We start from the raw sequence: 18,845 nt of genomic DNA, 5'->3' as shown, positions 1-18,845 counted from the left end.
GCTGAGGTCCCCAGTACTATGGGTGGCCCAGATAAGAAAGATGTGGAGAGATCCATGTTGGTGCAGTGCTGTGCTCTACTTGGCATAGCTTTTCCAGCCCCAGTATCTGTGGAACTGGAGCCTCCATGATTCTCTGAACCCTAATCCTACTGCTTGACCAAAATGGCAGCTTGGGATTGAGGCTGAGGTCTCAATTTCTATGGGTGGCCCAGATCAGAAAGATGTGGAAGGAAAAATGTTTGTGTAATGCCATCATTCCCTTGGCATGCCTTTTCCAGCTCCAGTATCTGTGGAGCTGTAGGCATTGTGCTCCTCTGTCCTGATTTGCCAAGCTGCAAGGGATGAATGGGATGTAGGAAAGACTGAAAATTACTCAATTTCTGTGACAAAGAAGCATCTGGGTCAAATCCTCGCTGGTAAAGAAACAATGGCAACTGAAGGCCATCCCAGCCGATTGTTTGTAGACTCTTGATTTGTTGTGACCTCCTCTCATAGCTGATGAAATAAGTGCTGCAAATTTCATCTGTTGCAAATATAATACAACTCTGGGCTCAATTCGGCCAAGCATTTCATAGGAGAAATTGGTTGGAGTGCCAAAACTAACAGAGGTTTCCAACAGTGACTGTGATTGAGGTCAAGAGAACAATGAATGATAGTAGCATTTGCACTGAACAGGGATTTTCCTTACAAAGTGCTGATTGCAAAGAGATACTCTACTGTCCTAATCACAAGCAGTAGCTAATAACTTAATGCAATATAGATGAGTTTAATAGTGCTAGGTCTGCTGGGATTTTCTGAGCAGTTCATAGCTTATGCATAATACAGGTCCTTTAGCCAACATTCTGGTATGCTGTAAAATGGAGAACTGAGGCTTGAGGGAAAAGGAGCAGCCCTCCATCTAAGGTGTTTTCATGGAAAGAGTATAATGGATCTAAAGGGATGAGAAGATGGTGGCAGTTGGCTAGGTCAGAGGAAAATGGAGCAACTCAAAATGTTTTGTGATTTGGAAATATTTCTCTTACCCTTTGGCTGCTTGTGATGAGACCTTGCAAAAGTTAATGTATGGAAGTGGGCAAGTTGTCATACTGATTCACTTTCTAGGAACCAACTCACATGTATAAATGAAAAGATACAAATGAAACTACCTACAGATTTTAAAGAGAGGAAGAAAGAGTTGTGGGGTTTTGGTTGTTTGGTTGTTTGGTTGTTTTTCTAAAAAAAAAAAAAAAAAAAAAAAGAGAGAGAGAGAGAAGCTAATGTGCTCCAGTCTGTTTATTCAAAATGCTGTGATTCCATCTTCCTAATCATTATGAGAAAGCAAAAGCTCTTTGAATCCCTTTTTGTGCTGTTTGTCTAGACAGGAGACTTAGTTATATGCCAACAGTCATCACTAGTGAGGTGAGTTTACCTTCGTACATCTAAACTTGGGTTATTTGTACATTTTCAGTGCAACATCTCCTCACACACTAAAGTGACAGAGAATTTAGTGTGTTGCTCAGTAAGTTGTTCCAGTGTCTTTTTTACTCTCATGGTTCAGTTGTCGTCACTTAATCTAGGCCTGTCTCATTTCAGTTTCCAACTACAAGCTCTATTTATGCCTTTGTCTTCTCACATAACGAGCTATTTGTTATTAGCAGTCTCTTCCTTGTATAGTCTCAGACACCAGAACAAGTAATCTCTTAGCCTGTCAAGTATGCAATCTGGAAAGAGTCTCTTTAGCCATTCATCACAAGGCATGTTTTCCAGCCCTTGATTCGTTTTTATAGCCCTCTTCTCGTTTTTTTTTCAACATCGTTCTGGAAGGATGTTCACACGTATTAAACAAATTTTCAAAAATTATCTCACCAATGCAGATGTGATGCACATCTCACAATACGTTTAGCAGGCTTTGGCTTAGTCATCCAAGGATTTGGACATCTTTGGACTGCAGAATTAAACTGAAAGCTGATATTTACTGGATTACATTAACTGAGGTTCCTCTTGGGGTCATTGTCTCTTTCCTTGCAAGAGTGACGCATTCTTTCCTTGACAGTTTTCTTTCCAGAACCTTTGCAATATGACCTTTAAAGGTCCCTACCAACCCAGACTTTTCTATGATTCTGTGGTTATCCAAGATAAATTGAATAGAATTCCCACATCTCATTCCATGAAGCAAGCCGAGGTGTCCTGTCTCAGGCGACTCTTTAGTATTTTATTTACAGCTACATATTTTGTGTCTTCTACAGATGTTGGTATATTATCCTGACATGGGCACTTGAGGATGGTGATTGTCAGTTATGCCTTTCTGTGGGAGGGAAGGAAGCAGAGCACAAGCGACGTGCCACAGTTGTACCAAAGTCTGCACCCAATCACCCCATCTGCAAATGGATGGAAGGTCATTCAGACACTAAACGTGTCTGAAATGTGAAAAATGTGTGATGTTGGCTACTCATCCTGAACAGGGACTTTATAATTGATGTGCTTTAGCCATGCCAATCTGCTGGCTGGATTTTTGACCTTGATGGAAATGTGAAATAGCATCAGTTTAAGAGGTTTGTATGGGTTCTTACTAGAGGCGTCTTCCTAGAATAGGTCTTTCCTCTCACTAGAGAGATCCCAGTGGTGTGTGCAGCCATTTAAAATTTCTTTTTGAACCCTTTCAGTTAATGTGTTTTTAATCTGCTTAATGTGGGCTGCATTTGAATAGTATTACATCTTCAATGAGTCTGTTGTGTGGAAGCAAGCCAGGATCTTTCCAAAGCCTGAGGATGTTATGACAAAATAGTTACTTTTCTTGTTGCTTTCTCAAACACTACCCAGTTTGCCTGCCAAGGAACCAAAAAACTATATTAATCATCATTCATTTTTAACTTGGAATGTTGCATCCCACATTCATCTTCCATGAGGTTTTTTATGGAATCAGTGAAGAATAAAAAGGTTTATTGCTGTATGTTCTGAGGCCTCATTTGGTTACGTTGACCCAATTGATTGATGTTTGTACTGCCATAGATAATACATGTGTGGAGGGTACAGAATAATTTTATCTCCTTCGGTGTTTGCAGGATGCTATCACAAATTTCCCCTCAAAGACCTGGATGGACCCACATCTTTTCCTACTTCTATAACATTGTTATGATCTGTTGTTAGTCTGTTATTCTGCCATTTTTGCACTGATGAATTCAGATCAGGGTACACAGATCTAGTGAAAGTCTTACAAACAGACATAGCCTGTCTTTCCATTACTGCTGCCTTTTATCACAGATTTAGCCACAGATAGTACCAGATTGGAGTCCATGCAGCTTCTTTCCAGAACTGTACACAGAATTATATCTTCTTCCTGCCCACCACAGTGGGATGGCTCAGCAAACATTGCTGAAACTTGTTGAAAATGCCCTTCTCACCTGGAGTATCTGATTCTGGGAGGTGTTATTATCTATCATGGAGAGAGTGGAAGGAGAAGGATCCTATGTTGTAGTATGTGCTGCTGCAAACCTTCAGGCTGACAGATGGACTCAGGCCAGGATCCACTTTCAGATCTAGATGCAGTGGGTCAGAATGAGGAAGGCAATGACTTTACCTTCTGTAAAGGTGTCCCAGGAGAGCTGGGAATGAGAATAATGGAAACTTATGGAACCAACTTCAGACATTTATCTGTTGGACCAAAATCCAGGAATCAGGAGAAGAACTGGAGTATGTACTCCCACTTGTTCTGCATATCAGCTTTTCTGCAGCCTAAGCTCTCCTCGGTCAACATGAAAAAGTGTCTGTGTGAGATAGGCAATTGCCCACATTACAGGGATAGTGCTCCTCCAAATGGTTCCTGCTGCACTGACCCAGTTTGAGGTCAGTCACAGAAAATCGAATGTCAGATCATATTTATCCAGTGAGTGGGACTGTTAATAAATTTCCCTCTGCTGGTCCAAGTCCAGAGGAGATGGGACAGAGTGGATAGCCAGATGGGGAGGTCGAGGGAGCAGGCTGTGGTCATTGAATTGTTGCCAGTTCTGTCATTGGCCTCCATCCTGTGCCCTCTGCTGCAGAGGAGACCCCTAGTCCTGGAGAGTGATTTCTGGGAGCCCACAGCACCTGCAGCTGTCAGAAGTGACACTGCTCTCCCTAACACAGGGAAAGACAGGAGCTGCAGGGCTGCATCTGCTTCAGCAGCAAGGCTGGTGTGCTGCTGCTTATTGGGGAACACAGTGCCAGTGCAGAGAGAAGAGAGGTTTTCAATGCAGAAGCAAGTCCTCTACGCTTGAGTTCATGTCATTCTCTGAGACAGGTGATGTCATCCATACCTGAAGAAAGGGGACTGCCAAATTCTCTGCTGTCTCCATAGGCAATTAGCTGTTTTGGGAATAAGGTATAGGGAGATGATTCTCTGTAACCAGCACTGAAGATGCATTCATGAAGAACTATGACAGTTACTGATATGACAGATAAAGTATTTTTTTCATAATAAATTAATAGAGGAGGAGTTGAGCAAAGGCCCTTATGGAATTCACACATTTTAAATGCATGCAGGTAATGGTGTGAAGGATGGAGGGGAAAGACGGGACCTACAGATGGCAGAAAAGGTGAGCCAGTCACTATTTTCTGGAGCCAGTCACTATTCTGACAGACCTCAGCCATTTCATCTGATGACCTCCTGAATCTATCCTCATTTTTCTATCCTTTGCCCTTGATTGATTTGATCTACCTTGATTCATCTGAAGATGATGATGACAATGATGAAGCAGTAACCATCCAGAGAGTGACAGTAAAAATGCTAACAGTAAAAAATGTTCCTTCCTCTCCTTTCTCTGTGCCATAGATACTGAGCCTGTGTTTTCAAATTGCATGCATTTCTTGAGTTCCTGTATGCACCACCCCCCTTGTTACATTAATTCTTATGGGAAAAATTGCTTTGATATCTGTTGACCTCAGCTGTTTCATCTATGAGACTGAACGTTTGCCATAAATCTTTTAGTTTGAGCATCCTTTCAGACTCTTTTTGAACAGTTACGTTTTCATTGTCGTCATCTTCCACAGATGAATCAAGACCAATCATGAGTGAAGGATGGAAAAATGGGGTAATGATGGCAGTTAGTGGAGCAGGATATTAAACTACTGGCAGCAGAACTCCAAGGCAGCTGATAGAGAAGTGATGGAGAACTGCGTGTTGCTCTATGCAGAGTTCTTTCTCCTTGGTCCGAATTCCCTATAGGCCTGAAGGAGAGGCTGAGGCAAAGCCTGTTTTGTAGGGGGAAGCTTGTCCTCTTTTCACTCTGTAAATAAGTGGTGAACCATTGCAATAACTTTTCCTGGTATAGCTTTGCCCTGTGCATCCTTTTTGGTTACTAGCACAGACGAAGATTTCCAAGTAAACCTATTAAGGAAACCTGGTTAGTATTTGATTATCTTTATTGCCTTGGATGGCCCTCCTTCCCCTACCAGGCTCTTTCTGGGCTTGGATCACCCCCCTTTCCAACTTTGATCCTACCACTCCATCATTAAAGCAAGTCTGACTTTTAAAGCAGTATTTCTGGTTTTGGCCGTGCTGCCTCTTCCTTTGCCTGTCTGTTTGGAAAGCAGCTGTGAAGGGATTGTCTTATGGCCCCAATTTAGCTTTCAAACTGAAAACAGAAGGTGAGGTAATGCTGTGTCCCAGCTGTGAGCAGAAACCTCTGACCTCCTACAACCCTGACAATCACTGAATTTCTAAAGCAGGGAGTCTTTTCCATTTTGATAGGACTGCAGTTCTCAGAGGTACTTTCTCGTGCAACCTCCCGGCTTTTAAATTTCAGTTCTTTTATTAAAAGGGTGTAAATATATGGAGGCAACTGAATTGCTAAGGCAGCTGGTGATGGAATGGGAACCTGTTTCTATTGGATTGTTGCTTGAAGTCGGCAGTCACCTCTGTCCAGTAGCTCCTCTGGTTGCAGGTGAGATCCCCTGTAGATGACAAGAGGAAACTTGAACAATTCCTTGTAGGTGGCAGCTGCATACTCTGGACGTGAGCCCTAGTGGTGGCACTAATTCACTATAATCACTATATTTGCTATGGGGAATGGGCAGTCCAGTGTCTGTTTTCCTTCCCAGGTTAGCTGTTTGTGGCACACGGCAGTTTGAGCACAGGAGGTGTCTCTTGTCCAAGAGCAGGATATGCTGCCCAAGCTTCAGTTGCGTGTTATGACTCAGCCTACCGATCAACTCATTAAACAAGGCACTGAGAGTTCATGGAGAGGTTCATATAGGAGGGTGGCACTGGCACTGGCCACTTGTGTGTATTTACTTTGCTCTGCATTCATCCCACCTAAAAGACATGTGAGGGCTGGGATCACCTTAGGCTCCTTGTGCAGGCCCAGGACAGAGGCAGGACACCAAGGGATTCCTACCATCTGAATCATCCTCTGGAGATGTGCCTCACAGTCAGTAGCCTTGGAGGGAGGTGGCATTCTTAAGTTGAGGTGGCCTCGATGAAGAACATGAAGTTAGATGGGATAAATTTGGTCTTTAAAGTCCTGCTACAGCTAGGACCAGGTTTACTGCTAAACCTGGGAGGGGAGGTGATCAGTCCTTTTCCCAGTTGTCCCAAATCTTTCTCAGGAATGTGTAGGGCCATCCTAGGATGATGAACATCACAGACTGACTGTTTTCCCTCTATTTTGACTTCTTTACGCAGTGGATGGAACACAGGGAATGTGTTCTGCTCTGGTGGTGTTTCTGCTTGCAAGGTTGTAAATGGTACTTGTTGATCTTTGCCCCATTATTGGGCCCCTGTGCCCTGCTGTTTGTGCCAGACACATGAGGAGAGTCAGGGATGTAGGTTTAAGTTTCTCTTCTAAGGTTTCCCTTTCCTAAACTTTTTGCATGTGATTTCTCTGGCATTTAAAAGCCAAGGACAGTGTTTCTGCTCAGGGAAAACAAAGTCTAAACAGGAACTGACTAAAGCAATGCTTCTGCCACCTGAAGAAGAGAGGAAGGAAAGAAAGAAGAAGTTTAAAGAGACATATACGTACACACTCACACATATAAAATGTCAATATCCTCTTGTCAAGGACTTTGGGAGGAGGAGAAAAGGACTAAGAATTTTCTCCTTCTAGCATTTCTTCAGGTTGGAAGCTACTGGGGATAGGCCAGAGTTGATTACTAGGACATAAAAACACCTGTGGGGAGGACTTGAAGTAGGCTTAAGCTGAAGCAATGGAGTTGGGTTATATGGTAAGGAAAACTAGTGATAAACTCTGAAGTAAGGGGAAAGATGTGGATTCTCTGTTTTGTAAGAAAAATCTTATTTTGTTCTTTCTTGTGGGTTGATCTTATTTTTATTTTCTTTTCCTTAGTTTGCACTGGCAATGATTTGTTTTATTCCCAGAACTACCCAGCTGAGTAGCTCACCTATGAATTATTGAGTAGTAAGATAACTGGTTCTCTGCCAAAAGTTAATGCATATGGGATGCTTTTGGGGAGAGAATGTCATTGGCTGACTCTTAGTGAATGTTTGCATCTAAACTATTTATATACTTTTGGGAGCGGCGTGTCACTGCCAGACCAATTTGTTAAACAGAGGTATCTAATAACAGATGCATGGGTGTGAGCTGATACTTTGTCATCTTGTAGAAGATGGGCAGAACTTGAGCAGAGAGCTGGTGATCTGACAATCCTACACATGGGAGGGCTTCCCTCCTGTGGCTATGTGGGTGAGTAGGAGAATGAAGGGTGGGCAGATCCACCCTGGCCAACATCCTGCTTCACCATGTTATAATTAGCAAAATTGGTTGTGAGTTAGAGAAAATATTTTCATGTTTGTCTGCGGCAAAAAAAAAAAAAATAATCATCCAAGTTTGGGTTATGCCATTGGTCTGGCAGTAATTTATGGTATTAGCACTGAAATGCCCACTCTCTCACTCTCTTTATTTCTCTTGTGCACAACTTTGTTAATTGGGTGGTATGTGGGTGGGGGGAGGATTATCAGCATGCTTTTCACATTCAAATCTGTGTTTTCTGTACATACACCATCTTTTCCCACTTATCTTTTTCAATTAGAGGAGTGTAGTGTTTTGAAACCAGGTGCTTGAGGATAAGTGAGGCATGGGAATGAGGTGGCTTTACACTGTAGGAGAATACTTGCCTTTGTAGTGTCCTGTTAGCATGAATTAATTGGGCAGCAAGTCTGAGTGGCATTCCAGCATGTCTGGGACAGATCTTTTTTTGAGGAGGCATGTCTGTGAGGCTGAAGGTCTGGAAATTCCCACCCAGGATGGACTTTCTTCAAAGCGCTCTGTAAAATGAGCTAGGGGTCTCATGTATTATACAGCACAGCTTGTCATGCAGAAGAGGAAATCCTTTAGTAAATCCCTCTTTATTAAAACAAGGTGAAGACTGGTTGAGCTAATTGGCTTGGAAAGTTCAGGGAAAGGAAAGCAGAAAAACTGGTAGTGAATACATTTCATTTGCTCTTCTTTTAAAAGCAGTCAACTAGCACAGAACTAAGCATTCTCTGCTCTGAGCCTTTCCTCTCTAAACCCTGCACCCACTTGTCTGGCAGAAAATGTACACAAACAAATTTGTTTTCTTTGAAATAACAATGCTTGCAACTTGGCTTTCAAGCACTATGCAGAAAGCAGACGTTTTATCTCTTTACGCATGGGGAGACTGAAGTGCAAAGGCAAAAGGCATATAAGATGAAAGAAAGAGATTCTGGCTTTTGAAATAGGTTGAACAAGCCTTCCTCCATCTCCCTGCCTCTGACTACTCAATTATATCGCTCAGAAACAAGCACATGAGACTGGGCTTGTAAATATGGGTTGGATATTTGTCTCCACAGGGTAAACTGCTGGTGCCTAATGTGTGTTCCAAGGGTATGGGTGCTGTTGCAAGGAACAGAATTGCTCAGCTGTGATTTCCCAGTCTTGTGATAATAAAAGAACTTTCCACTTGTTTGGGTAGAGAGCTCTGATAGAGAGCTGAAACCCTGGAGTTCTCTACCTGCTGTGAGAAAAGGGGTGCAGTATCTTTGATGCCTGTGACATCTTAATTACCCCAGACTGTGGGACCAGAGACTGGATAGGGAAGTTACCTTTGCTGGGATTGCTTTGGTTGTCTGGAGAAGATCAGGGAAGACTGCATTCAGTATGACTATAGAAGGATACCTTTAAGAAATGAAATGGATGCTGGATGGGGTCGTACAGGTCTCATAAGGCCCTAATAGCTGCCTGTGCTGATTTGCTTCCTAGAGATAGAAATAACTGTCTGATGCCATGAACTACTTTGGATAACAAGACACAGCTAGTAATTGTAACTAACCACAAAGTACAGTCTTTCATACCAGGTTATCTGTGTGTCATTTGCAATCTTAACCCAGCAAGTGAGTGGTCCATTGGGTCTCACACATGGGATAAGGTGAAGGTTAAAGGCAGGAGTCTCACCGGTGCTATGATGCATACTTAAGCTCTGAGGGGGTCAGTCAGTAGGGTGGAATGAAAGCTACTAAAAATAAAGCTGCTTTCTAGTCTAGCAAGGCTTGCTATTTTCATTGCTTGCATTACATATTGCACTTTCTAAATTTAAATAAAAATGTAAAGGCTGACTCTGGAGGGTAGAGTAGAGGATGTTTCTCACAGAGAAGGAAGCCTGGGCTAAGGACAGAAGGACTAGGATACAGGTCTTGTTATGGAAGGTATCCTGATTCAGGACACCAGATGCTGAGGGTCAAGATACAGGAGTCTGCGCTGCTTCTGTCTGATGCTGCCTGCTTGTATGATCTCGATTAGGGTGTCTTTGTGTTTTGTGCTTCTCTTTTTCCGCCTGGACATTGCTGCACTGTAGTGCTCTTTGCAGCAGAGGAAGCATTGCAGAAAGTAAACTCGTGTAGAAAAATAAGAGTGCAGCAGCCCATGGCAACTGCACAGACCAGCAGTACAATGCAGGCAGCTAACCACCTACAGAGATGGCTATTGCCAGCTGCTGATCAGGGTGGCTACACAGGAGACAAGGCTGCCTTTGAGTCAAAAAGCAGGTTATGAGTGAGCTCCTCAGCTCTGACAACCCTTCCAAAATGAGCCAGCATTTAGGAATTGAACAGTTCTCAAGCTATGGTGGGAAAGCAGACTTTGCATGTGTCTTGCATAGTAGTGTCCTGTGATGTCTAGGATATTCAACCTTCTCAGTTATTGCCTGAGCAATTAATGTGAGATCTGTTCTCTCAATGCTCCCCTGTTCTATAGATCCTGTTTCATGTTTAAACTTGTCACTGATTTCTGTACATCAGTCCACTCCAGTAGGAGCCTTTCTTTGCCTTTCATCTATACCAGAATGAGCAGGCTCATGACAACATCCCCATTTTCTAATTTAAGTGATTTTTTTTTTCTATATTTACCCCACAAGTAAAAAACTCCCTGTAGTGCATCTCTGCCATCCTGGGATGCTCTGACTTCATCACTAGTGAAATAAACATTTCTGACTTCTGAAGGCATCTGAATTTGATGGGAATCTGTAGCAATCAGACAGCATTGCAGGGATAGCTGAGTACCCCTTCTTGTGCTCTGCCCAAGCAGCACAGCACAGTAACAGCGCAAGGAAAGTGTGGTCTCTCCTTCAAGTTCTTTGGCTCTTGTAAGGAAGAATACTCCTCCCTTCCTCAAGGCTAAAATAAAAACAGACTTAATCCAAGTTAACCATCACTCATCAGCCAGCGCACTTCTCACTCACCTAGCAGGATGAGCATTTTGATTCTAGTTATTTCCAGTGAAGCCAAGAAACTAAGAGGTTATTGGGACACAAAGCAACACTCCTCGGTGCTTGACATTTCTCTGTTGTGCTTTCCTCACTGTTGCCCTTCATCATTGTGAATACTGTGTTAGCTTAGCAACCCTTCAGTGCAGAGCATCTGCTCTGGCTCACAGCAAGGGAGCTGCCTGCAGCCTGGCTTTGCTTTAGGGTGCTTGGCACGTGAGAGTAGGTTGCCTGTGTTTGGCTGATTTGATTTGCTCCTAACTAGCTAATTCTGCTGCAGAGGCAGGCTGCCCTGCCTTGTGTTTTGCAGCAACGGCATCTTAACAAGGTTGCTGGAAGAGCCTCCTTTCAACTTTACCTCTTCACCCCTTTCATCACTCCTCTTGCCAGTGAGCTCTTCTAGAGTTAAGCTGTGTGTTGAGAGAGATCAGTAAATATCTATATTTGTTTGCTGTGTTTCTTACCAGAAGATCTCGAAACCCTGTATATGCACAAAGGTTTTTTACCTTCTTTAAGTGTAGCAACCTGCTGCCTGCAATGTGGTGGCTGCTTAAAAGAGCAGTTCAGACACCGGCACTGGAGCTCAGGGCAGGATACAGAAAGGCATTTCAAGAATATCCGGACAAGGACATAGCTTTGTAACTGGGCTAAAAACTGGGGTGATACCCAAGGTCCTCAAAGAGCATCATGGCAGCTTAGCAAGCCAGAAGAGCCAGATACTGCTCCCTTCTAGCCAGCAGGGATGCTGCTTGCCTGTGGGTATAAGAGGCACTTGGGAAATCGTTTTCCTTTCCTGCAACTCCCTAAAGGTGTCATGTGAGAGGTCTCTGCTCTGAGACAGTCCCCATCTCAGGAGCTGTTCAGTTCCCAGTTCTAGCAAGTAGAAGCACCAGTTCATTTAAACAAGCTTTCATTTGCCTTTAAGCCAGGGAAAAAGAACAGAAGCAGAAAAGGCTATGTTGTTAGATGCTAGGTTTTACAGACTGAATACCTGCCTTTCTGGTGAGTCTGCCTTTTGTGTGTAACCTTCTTGAACCAGTGTGGACTCCGTAGTAGGCATTGAGGCAGGAGCTGGTGTCTGGCTCTGTAATTGCTATTGACCTTTTTTTGTTTTCATATCCATTGGGGACCTTTGGGAATAGCTGACTCTTGGTATACTTCTGTATGCTTTGCATCACTGGGATGATCTACTTAGCTCTCTCTCCAGAAAACCCAGGAGCTACAGGACTACCTGCAGGGTTAATGCTCATTGGGTGTTTCCTAGTGCCAGAGACAAGAGGAGAAAATGTAATCAATTTTTAATTTAGAGGCACTTTCAGACATTCCCTTTGCAAAATGATAACAGAGGCCCAGAGCCTGTCCCAGTGCAAATCAAGGAAATCCCATTTCCCAGCTGAAGAAGATTAAATATCTTCTGCATCCTCGGCTGCCCTGCTGTTCCAGTGACCTAAGGAAGCATCTGGAGCATCTCAACCCTGTTCCTCTGTGACTCTTTACCAGCCTCAGACACTCTCTCGGTGAGGCCCAGGAGGGTACCTTCCCTGCAGCGCTTTTCCTTGCAGTCAGCACTTTGTCCAGTTTCAGACCTTTTCTCTTCCTTTGTCCCAGCCCCATAGACAGGCACAGCTAGGTGCAGTGACGGAAGGTGCTTTCCCACCTCTCTCTCTCCTCCTCAGGAGAGAGACTGCTTTGAGTACCTCTGGTATTCAATGCTGTGCCATTTTTTTTAAGCCTTCTTTTTTTCTCTTCTCCCCACTTTCCCCTCTTTTTTTCCCCTATATCACCAGCTGGCCTAGATTGTAATGTGAGACCCCACTAGCTTCAATTAAGGAGCAGATGTGACCGAAGAAATGGCATAGCAGCTAGGGATGGAGATGACACATTCATGGCACTAGGTCTAATCAAACAACTTCTCACATTATTCTCACCATGAGGTGGGAGACATGTGAGCCAAAGGCAAGTCAGCACTTGGAGCACTTGCAGAGACACATTGCTAGCAAAGCCATCTGTAATGAGCTGACCATGCCACTCAGCTCAGTCGAGGGCTGCTTTTAATCCACTGAAGTGCAGCAAGGGGCTCAGAAACTGAGAGCTGAGAACAGGTATCTTGAAAACAATCAGCCACATCAAACCAGGGCTGCCAGGTGGAGCGGGTGATTGTAAGCTGCATATCCACAGATGCACTTGTGCCCTGGGGCACTGTGCATGCCTGCCTGTGGGACAGTGTGTGCACCACCAAAGATGGAGATGTCACTAGTGTTACAGAGCTGTCAGTGAGTCTTGCTGGGGGTCAGGCTACGGGAGATGAGAGACCGGTGAGCTGGAGCCCCCCTGGCATTGCTGTGTTCAGGGCAGCAGGGATGCTGAGTAGTTGTTGGAGATGTTTGGGGCACTGCAGATGCTGGGTGCTGCAGGTGTTTGGGCCTGGCTGTGCTTGGCAGCTCTGTGGACCTTTAGAGGAGGCGGGTGCTCTGCACATCTGTAGTGCATAGCAGTCATCTGTTGGAAGAGCAGGTGCTTTGAACATGGAGAAGGTGAGTTATGATTGTGCTGGAAGCTTCTATAAATCAGTTCTCCCTTTTTTACATTTAGGCTAACAGCTGTTTTGTGTTCAGGAAGCTTTTCTTATTTTAGATGGAGAGCTTCTGGTTATCCCTATGCTGTAGTCCTTTAATTAAAAGTTTATTGCAAATGAAACGTGTCTATCAGATGGCTGTGGAGACTGAAGTCCTCTGCATTAAATAAGGGGTAACCTAAACAGTACCAATCCAGACCAATCCTTGTTCTGCTTCAATCATGCCCAAATTGTGAGGTTCCTGTAAATTTTTACAAGTGCTGGAGAACAAAGCGTGGTAGTCTCCCTTTGCTAAGGAGGTGAACACATACCACCGTTCTCATTCTCGCACTACTGGCAGAGAAGCTGACATGGATAGATGTGACTCACCTCCCAGCATCAGGGCATTGTTACCAGAGATAAAAATAGGACTCAGAGTCCCTGTAGCTGGTCCCTGATGTGTTATGTTGATGTATTTGGGAGAAGCCCTCTAACACCCCTTCAGGTCTGTAGGGACAGCCAGTGCATATCCCTCCATCTAAGCACAGGGTCCTTGATAACCCTGCCAGACACTGACAAGTAGAACATGAATTTAACTGATTGGGAGCTTAACTGTCTGGTCATGGAGTGCATTTCATTCTGCAAAAGAGGACTGTGGTTTTTCTGATTAGTATCTGAGGATTGAATCCAAGATGTGACACTCAGCTGCTGGGGTTGCACTTTTGACACAAAAGAGTGGGGCTTGGTAGCTCCTCCAAGCAGTATTTCAGTGTGGAAGGAATACTTACTAAAGGCCACCCCTACCTCATAAATGGAAAGGAGGTGGGATGTGGCCACAGTCCGATGAGAAGGAGATGTCAGATGACTATTGCTTTTGGTTTGATATATCCTGGGTCCCACTAGAAAATAAATATCCCCTTGGAAATCATAGGTGCCTGTCTCATCAGAAGCAGTCAGGGTGACCGTGCTGAGTGAGACAGTTGTTCCCTGACTTCATCCCTGTCTGTTGCTTTGTTCGATCTCCAGTCCCCCCTGTGGTGGAGCCGGCCTTCCAGGATGTACGCCAGGGCATGGGGCACAGTGTCACCCTGCGCTGCACCATGCTGAAGGGCAGCCCCATGAAGGTGGCCACTTCTGTCTGGCGTTTCAACGGGACCCTCCTGGCGCAGCCCCTGGCAGAGCAGCAGGACTACTCAGAGCTGAAGGTGGACAGTGTCAGCCGGGAGACCAGTGGGAGCTACGAGTGCAGTATTTCCAATGACGTGGGAGTTTCCACCTGCCTCTTCCAGGTGTCTGGTAAGTCACAGAATCCACATCAGAGCAAGCTGTTGGATGGGTCATGGAGGTGGGAAGCTTGCTCCTCATAGACTGGTACCAGTAAAACCAACCTCTACTGCCTCCTCTGTACACAGCATTCTGTTGAGGAGGAATGATTTTTCATAAGCCGACAGGGAGATGTCTCGATCATTCAGGCAGATGGATCTGGAGCAGTTAGTGCTAGCCACTGGTACGTTTTAGCAGTGTTTACATACCCCCAACAGGCTCCAAACCATCTAATTTCCCCTTTAAAAGCAATCAAACCAAGAAACAAAAACTGTATTATGTATTTCTGTACCTTCCCTACGTCTCCTGTCTCTCTGTGTCTCATGATGCTTTCTAGGAAAAACATGAGCTGGTTAAGGACACTAGTACTCAGTGGATTTGCGACTCAGTTTTCTGTGAATCCATCATGCACCATAATAGGATTCCTCTCCAGCACCTGCAACTGCAAAGAGGGATGGCAGAGTTATAGCATCTAAAACCACACATCTGACCTGGCCTCTCCAGATGATCATTAAATCTGCTTTTTCCATGACCCCAGAATTGACTTGGGCACAAGTTTCTAGGAAAGCTCTCCCATGAAGTTGCCTTAATAAGCAATAAATTCAGCCTAAATACTGGGGTTTGAGTCTGGGGTCAGTTTATAATACTTTTCAAGTCAGGGCTGAACAAAGAGAATAAATAACATCCAGAGAGGCCTGATTTTGAAGCAGATCTTTTGTAAGGTTTGGAAAAGCACAGGCATGCTATAAATCTGAGATACTCTCAGAAATGGGGGAACCCAAACTGTTTGAGTCCCTTTTCAGGACCTTGCTCTCACCCCTTGAGATTTCCTGGCATTTGTCTGGTAGTGGATTTTTCTTGAGAGCTTTGGCCCTCTTTACCGTTTTCTCATAACTCTCACATCACTAAGTGTTGACAAACCATATCCCTCTATGAACCATCACAGAAAACTGTGTCCCTATCAAGTTTGGGAATGCTCTCACGAATTTCTTGCTTGGAGCAGGAACAAATACATACTGCCACGCAGTGTGCCATGCTGTGCCTTAGATAAGATTCCCTCAGCAGAAGGAAGTTTCATCCCTAGAGAGCACTGATCAGGAAAAAAGCAGGTTTTTATTTTTCCACATCCTTTCTCTGTTTCCAAGGCATTGATGGTAGCTGTTCAGCTCCAGAAATCTCTGTTTCCTGGACAGTTACAAATCAATTAAGGCTTTCAGAGCCTGTAGAGCAACCTGAAAAATAACCCAGTGACTAGACTGCTGCGCTTGGGCTCAGGATTGCCGGAGTTTTAATTCCCATCAGCTACAGCCTTCTTGTGTAAGTGGGCAGAATGGCATGCTCTCTTTTTGGTTTTGTTTATTCTCTATGGAGAAAGACCATAAACCTTCCTATGTGACCAGGAGGCAGTGACTCATTTGTGACTGTGGGGTGTTTGGATGTACTGGAAATACAGTACATGAATCTGCCCAGGATGGGATTACTTTCATCTAAAAATGGGTGATGAGCTTTCCAAGATATTTTGGAAAGATAGATCCAACCCATTCCTCCTGAGTAAGTTATCAGGCAGCCCACAGTGGTCATAACCTGCTCTCCCACTAGCCACAAGCACAGAAGAGCCCTGAAAGACAGAGTGAATAACCTTCAGCTCTTCCCATAGGCTGTAAGCAAAAGTAAAACGTTTCCAGTAATGCTAAAAGTTTCCAGAAAGGAAGTTCTGAAAATATTTTGATGTGCAGCATTTCTATCAAAAGGCCAAAAGGCTTTTTTATTTAACTTCCATTTCCATCTTTGAGTCAATTAATAAGGAGTTAATATGATGCAAGAATGATGATTATCATCAGTTCTGATTTTATTTCTGAATCCATTATGAAGCTTGACTTCCACAGTCAATACAAGTTGAATAAGCATCAATTAGTCTCTGAGGTGGTTCTGAACTTCTTGCTTGTGCAAAAATTCAAGTCAATAAAAATAATAAGAAAAAAAGGACTTGGAAATAAATATCAATATTATACATCTGAGTTCATAAAAAAAGACCGGTGAATCCTGTCAAGCCTGATTATAGCCACACAGAATGGCAGGACCTGTAATTCAAGTGGAAAGGTGCAGCAGACAGCCTGGGGAGACAGTTTATGCCTGTTCTGCTCTCTGGTGTCCCTTGCTGCCTACTCATCTTTCTGGTCACTGCAGGTTCAGACTGGACCTGAACCCAGAGAGCTGGGTTTTCGTTCAGGTCCAGCTCCTGCCTGGCTCAGGACAGGACCTGCCAAAAATTGAAGTTCCCAGGATGAAATGAAGGTAATTTCAAATAGGGCAAAACCAGTTGTGGATAAGACCTTGAGTTGCTTCTGGGCCCTGTGCATTAGTCTTTCAGCTGGGGGGTTGCATGGCAATAGCCTTCAAATTCTGTTTGGTGGTGGTTCAGGACAGCAGTGGCCAGGGAAATCACAGGAAGTCCCTTCTTCTCTGAACTGCCTAGTTTCTATCTGGTACATCGTTTCTCCTGTGTTTCCCTTGTCCTGCTGCACTCTGTTTTTAAGGAGAGATGTGAGTTTAGAAAAGACATCTCCGCCCCTGCCAAAGCTCCTGCTGTTTTTACCCAGGCTGAGGTCAGCATCCCCTTTGCTGCCGAGTTGACTGTTGTTCTACAAAGAGGCTCGAGCACTGCGTTGCCGAGGCAGGGGAGATGCAGAAGGAGCAAGGTCTCCTTTTTAATGCCATGGTCCCTGTGTGAAAAATAACACTTTTCCTATGACCTACTGGCCAAATGATCTTTCCTCAGAGTTTGTTAGCAGGAGTCTCTGTAAAGCAGCAGATGAAACAGGAGAAATGCCAGTTTAAAGCTGTTATCTCAATCTAAACTACAAAGCAAAGGAGAAAAGATTAGAGCTCGTTTCAGCTGGAGAACTGAAGTTGTTCCCACCTTCTCAGGTGCTGGTCATGCCCTACTGGTGTTGCAGGGCTGCTAATCCTCCCAGTAGTTTAGGCTGCGAAAGCAGTATTGAGTCACAGAAAATGGTGGCAAATCAGTGTAACAGTAAAGGTGTCCATCATGTCTGAGGCAGGTGGATGAATTTGGTGAGTGGAGCTGATCCACTTTCACCACATCTCTGTAATTTATGTTCCACTTGATCCAGCTTTTTCACTTTCTTCCCTACTTTTTTTTTCCCCTCCAGCCAAAGCTTACAGCCCAGAGTTTTACTATGACACTCCCAATCCTACCTTGAGCCAGAAGCAGTCCAAGAATTACTCTTACATCTTACAGTGGACACAGAAGGAGCCAGATGCTGTGGATCCCATCCTCAAGTACCGTCTGGAACTCCGGCAGGTAAGGTCTGCTCTTTGAGAGCAGCATATACCCTTGGGAAGAAAGCCTTTAAGGAGGCAGTTATATCAATGTCTCCTTGCTGATTAAGAGTTGAAGGTGATGAAATTGCCAGATCTTGATGGTCCTGCACCTTCCCCACAGAATGGAAGAGACAGGCCAAGTGCACAGTTCAGTGTTCATTTTTACCTCTGATGTTGGGTACAATTCAGGTCTTCCAAAGCCCTGCTTCTCTCATTGGACTGTTCATGCTCAGTGTTTTGACCTGAGGTTTAATGGGAACAATACCCTACAGTCATTAGTAGGTATTGTAGATTTTATAGGCCAAAGATTCAAACAAGTAGAGTTCCAACCTCCTCACTCATACAGAAAAAAGATAATAAGCTGAAGAGCTTTCCAGGCTGGAACTGCAGGAAAAAAATCAGACTGTTTGTGTTGCAGAAGGGCTTTCATACTGTCACAGTAACTAAGCTATTTGGACTATATGAACTCTGCAGGGGAAGAGAAGTGGGTTTCAAGGTTTCTTAGCTTGAAGAGAAGTCATATTGGGTGGTGGGAGCGGGAGGGAAGAACTCAGTGAAATCTGAAGACATGACTGGTTGGAGAAGGTTAGAGAAAAGAGTTTGGTGTTTTTAAAGAGCACATTAACTTAGCAGGATTACCAGGAACTTTCATCCACACTCAACAAAACACCTGTGTTCAACATTTTTGAAAAATGGGAACACTAAAGATTGTTGGTTCTTGCCATTCAGTGGTAGCTGGGAAGCAAATGCATTTTGCAAGGGAAAGTTTGTTTACTGTAGATAGAAAACAAAATAATTAAAAAGATTCAAGTGTCTTTTTCCTCTAGTTCTGCACAGTAGGCTCCAGTTTTATGTCTCCGTTTGATTGTGAGCTCTCTGGGGTGGGACAGCCTTTGTTTGTTACTCACATGGCGTGGAGCACGTTGTCAGT

The 18,845-nt window shown here is 44.1% G+C and overlaps 1 protein-coding gene across 1 annotated transcript in view; it reads left to right on the top strand.

The window, feature by feature from the left end:
- Window positions 1-18,845, top strand: part of MDGA1 (MAM domain containing glycosylphosphatidylinositol anchor 1) — a 97,501-nt gene that overhangs the window by 29,632 nt on the left and 49,024 nt on the right. Inside the window, exons 8-9 of the mRNA XM_027887683.1 lie at window positions 14,273-14,542; window positions 17,743-17,894. Coding sequence (XP_027743484.1) covers window positions 14,273-14,542; window positions 17,743-17,894 — 422 coding nt within the window. The remainder of the gene's footprint in view (window positions 1-14,272; window positions 14,543-17,742; window positions 17,895-18,845) is intronic.

The sequence above is a fragment of the Empidonax traillii genome, unplaced genomic scaffold (assembly GCF_003031625.1).
Source record: "Empidonax traillii isolate 1590-97213 ecotype Southwest subspecies unplaced genomic scaffold, ASM303162v1 scaffold218:size1087226, whole genome shotgun sequence".
In the NCBI taxonomy this organism is placed as follows: Eukaryota; Metazoa; Chordata; class Aves; order Passeriformes; family Tyrannidae; genus Empidonax; species Empidonax traillii.
This window is presented reverse-complemented; position numbering and strand designations above follow the sequence as displayed.